Consider the following 9,486-nt stretch of genomic DNA (forward strand, 5'->3'; position numbering starts at 1 on the left):
TATCGCTAGGTTGTTGGTAGTACCGATATACCGTAGGTTAGTTGGTAGTCCATATTACCGCTAGGTTGTTGGTAGTCCATATTACCGCTAAGTTGTTGGTAATCCATATTACCGCTAGGTTTGTTGGTAGTCCATATTACCGCTAAGTTTGTTGGTAATCCATATTACCGCTAGGTTTGTTGGTAGTTCATATTACCGCTAAGTTTGTTGGTAATCCATATTACTGCTAAGCTTGTTGGTAATCCATACTTATCGCTAGGTTTGTTGGTAGTCCATATTACCGCTAAGTTTGTTGGTAATCCATACTATCGCTAGGTTTGTTGGTAGTCCATATTACTGCTAAGTTTGTTGGAAAACCATATTACCGCTAGGTTTGTTGGTAATCAATATTACCGCTAGGTTTGTTAGTAGTCCATATTACCGCTAAGTTTGTTGGTAGTCCATATTACCTCTAGGTTTGTTGGAAAACCATATTACCGGCGCTAGGTTTGTTGGTAGTCCATATTAACTCTAGGTTTGTTGGAAAACCATATTACCGATAGGTTTGTTGGTAGTCCATATTAACTCTAGGTTTGTTGGAAAACCATATTACCGCTAAGTTTGCTGGTAGACCATATTACCTCTAGGTTTGTTGGAAAACCATATTACCGCTAGGTTTATTGGTAGTCCATATTACCGCTAGGGTTTGTTAATAATCCATATCACCGCTAATTGTTCATATTACCTCTAGGTGAGTGGGTATTCCGGTACTGAAACGTTAAACATGTTTATATTAAAGATTTAAAATACTTACATATCTATTTTGGTTTTTATTTAAAGTTTATGTGTGATATATGACTTTTGTTGTTAAAGGCTCGAACTCGGCTCACGGTAACAGTACACTGGTAACATATCACTGACTTACGAAATGTTTTAGTATTTATACAAAGTAATCAAACATTGCAGTGTTTGATCCAAGTAGAAAGCTTGTCGCTATTATCATATCTTATTGTATTTTATGTAGTGATTCTTGTCGTATATTATTGTATTTTATGTAGTGATTCTTGTTGTATATTATTGTATTATATGTAGTGATTCTTATCGTGTATTATTGTATTTTATGTAGTGATTCTTGTCTTATATTATTGTGTTTAATGCAGTGATTCTTGTCGTGTATTATTGTATTTTATGTAGTGATTTTTGTCGTATATTATTGTATTTTATGTAGTGATTCTTGCCGTTTTTTATTGTATTTTATGTAGTGATTCTTGTCTTATATTATTGTGTTTAATGTAGTGATTCTTGTTGTATATTATTGTATTATATGTAGTGATTCTTGCCGTTTTTTATTGTATTTTATGTAGTGATTCTTGCCGTTTTTATTGTCTTTTATGTAGTGATTCTTGTCGTTTTATATTGTATTTTATGTAGTGATTCTTGTCGTGTATTATTGTATTTTATGTAGTGATTTTTGCCGTTTTTATTGTATTATATGTAGTGATTCTTGCCGTTTTTTATTGTATTTTATGTAGTGATTCTTGCCGTTTTTATTGTATTTTATGTAGTGATTCTTGCCGTTTTATATTGTATTTTATGTAGTGATTCTTGTCGTGTATTATTGTATTTTATGTAGTGATTTTTGCCGTTTTTTATTGTATTTTATGTAGTGATTCTTGTTGTATATTATTGTATTTTATGTAGTGATTCTTGTCGTATATTATTGTATTTTATGTAGTGATTCTTGTCGTATATTATTGTATTTTATGTAGTGATTCTTGTTGTATATTATTGTATTTTATGTAGTGATTCTTGTCGTATATTATTGTATTTTATATAGTGATTCGTGTCGTATATTATTGTATTTTATATAGTGATTCTTGTCGTATATTATTGTATTTTATGTAGTGATTCTTGTCGTGTATTATTGTATTTTATGTAGTGATTTTTGTCGCATATTATCGTATTTTATGTAGTGATTCTTGCCGTTTTTTATTGTATTTTATGTAGTGATTCTTGTCGTATGTTATTGTGTTTAATGTAGTGGTCCTTATCATATGTTATTGTGTTTAATGTAGTGGTCCTTATCATATGTTATTGTGTTTAATGTAATGATCCTTATCACATGTTATTGTGTTTAATTTAGTGGTCCTTATCATATGTTATTGTGTTTAATGTACTGATTCTTATCATATGTTATTGTGTTTAATGTCGTGGTCCTTATCACGTGTTATTTTGTTTATTGTAGTGATCCTTATCATATGTTATTGTGTTCAATGTAATGATCCTTATCATATGTTATTGTGTTCAATGTAACGACTCTTATCATATGTTATTGTGTTCAATGTAATGATCCTTATCATATGTTATTGTGTTAAATGTAATGATCCTTATCATATGTTATTGTGTTCAATGTAATGATCCTTATCATATGTTATTGTGTTAAATGTAACTACCCTTATCATATGTTATTGTGTTCAATGTAATGATCCTTATCATATGTTATTGTGTTAAATGTAATGATCCTTATCATATGTTATTGTGTTAAATGTAATGACCCTTATCATATGTTATTGTGTTCAATGTAATGATCCTTATCATATGTTATTGTGTTAAATGTAATGACCCTTATCATATGTTATTGTGTTTAACGTGGCTGTTCTTATCATTTGCTTCTCACACAAATTGAGTATTTTTGTTATTGATAAATAGTAATTACTATTTTCAGTTTGTAATGAGATCAAAGACCACATGATGTACCGAAAGAACAACTAGTTAAAAGTAATAATGGTATTGTACCTTAATAACTGCTGTGTACTAAAATGAATATTTCACTGAGGTTTAATGAGATTAACTTTTCCAGTCAGATTCTATACCTGGTTTCCTGTCTTAAACAGAAGTGAAGAACCAGATTACAGTTCAACCTTCCTGGGGAACCTAATTGCACCCCGTCGGAGGTCCTGTCACCGGGTGGTACCTTAGGCTAGTTAGTTAAGGGTCAGACAAGAGCGCGTGCTGTATAGGGCCTCCGCCTCCCACAAGCAGGGTCAGTAGTGTTCTCCAAATCTCTTTAAGCCTATGACGAGTCAGTAAACGGTAGTCAGTTGGTACGAGACTGTGTAAAGAAGCTTGCTTATCATCTGTTAGAAGAGACGTCACGACATTTATTTATATTCCGTGTATTTTCACTTTAGATGACCGATACGACGGACAACGGCTATTTCCCACACCACCGCTGACACCGAAGAGCATTTCAGATTCCACGTCGTCGTCCCCACAAACCATCTCCATGCTACCCCAGACTCCCAGTACAACTCTCTCACCGTCGCTGATGTTCCCACTACCTCTACTCCCACTCCCCGTGGCAGCGAGGTCGTCATTTACAACCTACCTTCCGACATCAAGGTGCTGTAGCCTAGCGTACAGTGTCCCGTCTTCACTGAACTTAGCAATGGGGGGTGGCTTACGGTGTCCAACCAACTCAACTGGTGGAATAGACAAGCCGGCGACATCTAAGCCCGCAACAGTAGACCCCTCTCTCCTACACCTTCTACTGCCCACAAAAAGGACAAAGAAATTTGACTTTGCTCACCTTGCCGAATCGGCTACTTCTCAGGAAGAACCAGAGCTCGAATGTGGTCCAGATCTCCTGACATCCACTTCCCATATTAGTCCCGATAGATCCCCCGGTACAGTTGATCCCAGTTCTTTCACCTCCTCTGGTCATTCGCTTCAATATTTTGTTAATCCGATCTATCCTCCATCAATTCACCCAGCATTATTTGGAAGGACACCTTTGGAAGCGGCTACCATGTTAGACAGACGCCTCTTTAAGAGTCGGATGTCATCAAGACCAAAGAAGGAGTTCATCTGCAAGTACTGTCAACGTCGATTCACCAAATCCTACAACCTGTTAATCCACGAAAGGACACACACAGACGAAAGACCTTTCACGTGTGACATTTGTCACAAAGCATTTCGGAGACAAGATCATCTGCGAGACCACAGGTAAAATGCTTTCATTTCATGTTGTGTTTAATTGTCTGTCACAAAGCATTCCGAAAAACAACATGAAATGAAAGCATTTTACCTGTGGTCTCGCAGATGATATTGGTTTAGTTGTCTGTCACAAAGAGTTCATGAATAAGATTTACATTAACTTTGAAAAACGAAAGCAACATCAAACCTGACTAACATTTCCAAACAATTTTTTGATTTCATTTCCACTACCTATCAGAAATTACAGTCAAATTTATATAAAGTAGTTATGTGAGATAGAATAAGGTCTCTAATGATAACAGTTCAAACAGTGCAGATTTACTGAATCAAATATTATTTCTTATAATATTTCCTTTCGAACTTTATTCCTTTACTGAAACTTTTACATAAGTTCTAATGACGGTTTGAAAGAATCGGAGGGCTTTTCTCTCCAGATTCGAGTAACGTGCAATAAACAGAAAACGTCTACTAGCACCGGAAACATAAAACCAGACTAACAGTACAATTAATATCGTGAATTTCCAAACTCTGAACAATATTAATCTTTTCAGGTACATCCATTCGAAGGAAAAGCCTTTTAAGTGCACAGAATGTGGTAAAGGATTCTGTCAGTCTCGAACCTTGGCCGTTCATAGGATCCTTCACATGGAGGACTCCCCCCACAAGTGCCCCACTTGTGGACGAAGCTTCAACCAGAGGAGTAATCTGAAGACCCACCTACTCACACACACCGATATCAAGCCCTACAACTGTGAGTCTTGTGGCAAAGTCTTTCGGCGGAACTGTGATCTTCGCCGACACAGTCTGACCCACGGTCTGCGGCAGATCGAGACCTCTACCCTGTCAGTACCCGAATCCTCGAGAATTAGTGAAGGTAGTCACGCTGATCCTTCTTCTTAAATTATGTCCTGTGAATCGATCTAAAGCCGTCCATATTATATAGAATAAACGTTAGATGAAATAACACATCGGTTCTGACTGGTGATCTTCAGATCAAAACGTATCCATTCTGAATCAAATTTAGTTTTCTTGTGATGAAATGGCCTGGCAGAGTAAGAAAACATTGGTGTTAATCATCTCAAGAAGATTAGTGGATTTAAAACATTGGTGTTAGTCATCTCAAGAAGATTAGTGGATTTAAAACATTGGTGTTAATCATCTCAAGAAGATTAGTGGATTTAAAACATTGGTGTTAGTCATCTCAAGAAGATTAGTGGATTTAAAACATTGGTGTTAGTCATCTCAAGAAGATTAGTGGATTTAAAACATTGGTGTTAGTCATCTCAAGAAGATTAGTGGTTTAAAACATCGGTGTTAATCATCTCAAGAAGATTAGTGGATTAAAAACATAGGTGTTAAACATCTCAAGAAGATTTGTGGATTAAAAACATAGGTGTTAAACATCTCAATAAGATTAGTGGATTTAAAACATTGGTGTTAATCACCTCAAGAAGATTAGTGGATTAATAACATTGATATTATAAACTTGTATTGCTCAACAGTTTTTTTTTCTTTAATAAAATACAACAGTGAAGTCGAGTTAAAATCCAATCATATAATGTTTACGCATGCATCGTGGATTCCCGATTACTAGCTTGTAAAAGTGACAACGCTTCTTCTCGGAAAGGAACAACACTTCTGATTGGAAATCAACAACACTTCTGACTGGAAATCAACAACACTTCTGACTGGAAATCAACAACACTTCTGACTGGAAATCAACAACACTTCTGACTGTAAATCAACAACACTTCTGGTTGGAAATCAACAACACTTCTGACTGGAAATCAACAACACTTCTGATTGGAAATCAACAACACTCTTGGTTGGAAATCAACAACACTTCTGACTGTAAATCAACAACACTTCTGACTGTAAATCAACAACACTTCTGACTGGAAAGAGAGAACACTTTTCATTCGATGTGAAATGTCTGCTAGTGGTTCCACTGTACCTTTTCGTTTTTGTTTTTTTCTTTTTTACCGTTGTACAATTATTGATTTTTTGTGTAGTGAAAAATGTTGTCTTTTTATTGTAACATCAAACTTGGAAGACATTTTGGGCGTTCCTTGCATATATATATATATATATGTGTGTATAAATAAAGTTCAATTAATACAAAAACCGTTTTATTAACTGATGTTTGCTACTTTACTAATTTAATAGTCACCAGAACAGACACGTTATTCATATACGTTTGATTTATTTAATATTCTACTGAATATTGAGTCACAGACAACTATTAAAGTGATATTCTACACATCTGCCGCAATCTATCACTACGGGTATACACGTAGATTCTACTGAATATTGTGTCATAGCTAACTATTAAAGTGATATTCTACACATCTGCCGCAATCTATTACTATGGGTATACACGTAGATTCTACCGAATATTGAGTCACAGACAACTATTAAAGTGATATCCTACACATCTGCCGCAATCTATCACTACGTGTATACACGTAGATTCTACTGAATATTGAGTCATAGCCAACTACTAAAGTGATATTCTACACATCTGCCGCAACCTATCACTACGTGTATACACGTAGATTCTACTGAATATTGTGTCATAGCCAACTATTAAAGTGATATTCTACATATCTGCCGCAATCTATCGCTACGTGTATACACGTAGATTCTACCGAATATTGTGTCATAGCCAACTATTAAAGTGATATTCTACACATCTGCCGCAATCTATCACTACGTGTATACACGTAGATTCTACTGAATATTGAGTCACAGACAACTATTAAAGTGATATCCTACACATCTGCCGCAATCTATCACTACGTGTATACACGTAGATTCTACTGAATATTGAGTCATGGCCAACTATTCAAGTAATATTCTATATATCTGCCGCAATCTATCACTACGTGTATACACGTAGATTCTACTGAATATTGTTTCATAGCCAACTATTAAAGTAATATTCTACACATCTGCCGCAATCTATCACAACGTGTATACACGTAGATTCTACTGAATATTGTCATAGCCAACTATTAAAGTAATATTCTACACATCTGCCGCAATCTATCACTACGTGTATACACGTAGATTCTACTGAATATTGTCATAGCCAACTATTAAAGTGATATTCTACATATCTGCCGCAATCTATCACTACGTGTATACACGTAGATTCTACCGAATATTGTGTCATAGCCAACTATTAAAGTAATATTCTACACATCTGCCGCAATCTATCACTACGTGTATACACGTAGATTCTACTGAATATTGTCATAGCCAACTATTAAAGTGATATTCTACACATCTGCCGCAATCTATCACTACGGGTATACACGTAGATTCTACTGAATATTGAGTCATAGCCAACTATTCAAGTAATATTCTATACATCTGCCGCAATCTACGTTCACACGTACTTATAAAATGCTATTAAATGACTATCTCTTAACCACAGTTTCATTTCAACTTAAACTAAGAAAACTAACTGTTCATATATCCAGTGACTTAGTTTTATTACATATTTTTAAGCTTCTTTTTCATTAACTCGGTTAATAAAGAACAGTTCAACTGTCATTTTAACCAATACAGATTCGGTTCAACCATTATTATCTACGGAATAAGTAACACTAGATTGTCAAATATAAACTATCGTGTTGAGAAAAATATTTAACTGTATATTTTGCAAAATAAAGCTGCTAGCATGGCGCCTTAAAGTTTGGGTTTGAACTAACCTACCGGGAACTTTCACTACCATGAACAGATATGGTGGGCCCCCACGGACGTAGTAAGACCAGAGGTGGACGACTTGGACTTAACAGGGGGTCCTCAAGAGACATACGAGTTGTCAGTATTGCTGCAGTGTGAATCTGGGTCTGAAATAGTAAGACAATGTACAGAGAAGAGAGTGTTTATGGCCTCTGAAGGAAAAAAAAATTTTGCCCGTGACTTGGTCCTCAGTGCGGTTAGACTGAAGCGACATCTAGGTTTTGATTTACGAGGAGTGATCTATGTCAAGAGCAAAAGCTCTGAGGTACATAACTCACGGAAATTACAGTTTTGGACGTAACCCAAGCTCTACATTCACTACATATATTCTACCAAGGAGTTAATGTTCTAGCTGGCACTCCTCAAATTCACATCACTGAATTAGGCTTAGCATTATTAACACATCTTAGTCAGACTTGTTGCCTGGAGTGTGTGATCAGATAAAAGTTATCATAAAAAAAAACTTCTTATTAAGGAAAATATGCAGACATAAATTTACTAATTGTGTCATTTTATGATCTACTAATTCTAGGTTATTGGATTTTATAAGGTTATGGAGAATCGTTAATTACTGTTTTTAATGTTTAAATCTTCCCTATAGAAAAAAAAAAAACATCCAAAGCGTCATTGTAAAAAAAAAAAAAAAAATAGAAAATAGTCTAATGATTTACCACTAGGTGGATCTCTAAGGGATAAAGATAACTGAAAGGGGTTAAAATAAAAAAATATTTATAGGCGTTTTTAAAAAAACAATTCGAATACGCCAGAGTAACTTACCTTAGATTCCAGTGATAAACTCATTATGCTAAAAGTATGGTTATATTACGCCTATTGTGTTAGAAAATAATGTTGATAAAACATTGCTGTACAAAATATTTTAAATAATCATACTCATAAGGAGAGTGTTCTTTACACATGAAATAATCGTGTAACTTTTACACATAAATGTGTGCCCTTTACAAGGTTGTGTAAAGACGAAAACAGATTATCAGAAAAGTTTGTTACATTAACGTGATGGTGAGTGACTATCAGAACAGTTTGTTACGTTAACGTGATGATTAGGGACTATCAGAACAGTTTGTTACATTAACGGGATGGTTAGGGACTATCAGAACAGTTTGTTACATTAACGTGATGGTTAGGGACTATCAGAACAGTTTGTTATATTAACGTGATGGTTAGGGACTATCAGAACAGTTTGTTATATTAGCGTGATGGTTAGTGACTATCAGAACAGTTCGTTATATTAACGTAAAGTTTTAATTTAAAGTTTGGTAACTATGGTAACAAAGTGTTATATTGTATTCACGTGATGTTTTAACTCTAACTACAAACATTACATCACGTAATTACTTCTAAAGTTTGTCCTCTTTCTAATAATGCAAATCTAGCCGTCAGTTTGGATGTTGTTTGTAGAAATATTAATCACGTGACTCAGCGACAATTCACGTTATTAATCATAGCATGGTTGATGGTTGTAATACAAACCTTTGACGATGGGTAAAACGTCAAGTTAGCGTTCCTTACACAGTTAAACTTTGTGAAGACAGTTAAAACATCAAGTTAGCGTTCCTTATACAGTTAAACTTTGTGAAGGCAGTTAAAACATCAAGTTAGCTTTGTTAAACAGTTAAACTTTGTGAAGGCAGTTAAAACATCAAGTTAGGTTCCTTTGTTAAACAGTTAAACTTTGTGAAGGCAGTTAAAACATCAAGTTAGCTTTGTTAAACAGTTAAACTTTGTAAAGGCAGTTAAAACATC

At 34.7% G+C, this 9,486-nt stretch overlaps 1 protein-coding gene across 1 annotated transcript; it reads left to right on the plus strand.

Annotated features, from left to right (window-relative positions):
- The first annotated feature begins 3,427 nt into the window (after positions 1 to 3,427).
- Positions 3,428 to 5,875, plus strand: LOC106473920 (protein odd-skipped-related 2-like). Its single transcript, XM_013934609.2, has 2 exons — positions 3,428 to 3,984; positions 4,527 to 5,875. Exons 1-2 carry the CDS (start codon positions 3,428 to 3,430, stop codon positions 4,873 to 4,875), a joined length of 906 nt encoding a protein of 301 aa, XP_013790063.1. The 3' UTR covers positions 4,876 to 5,875.
- The last annotated feature ends 3,611 nt before the right edge of the window (positions 5,876 to 9,486 follow it).

This window comes from Limulus polyphemus, unplaced genomic scaffold (genome assembly GCF_000517525.1).
Source record: "Limulus polyphemus unplaced genomic scaffold, Limulus_polyphemus-2.1.2 Scaffold6632, whole genome shotgun sequence".
Classification (NCBI taxonomy): Eukaryota; Metazoa; Arthropoda; class Merostomata; order Xiphosura; family Limulidae; genus Limulus; species Limulus polyphemus.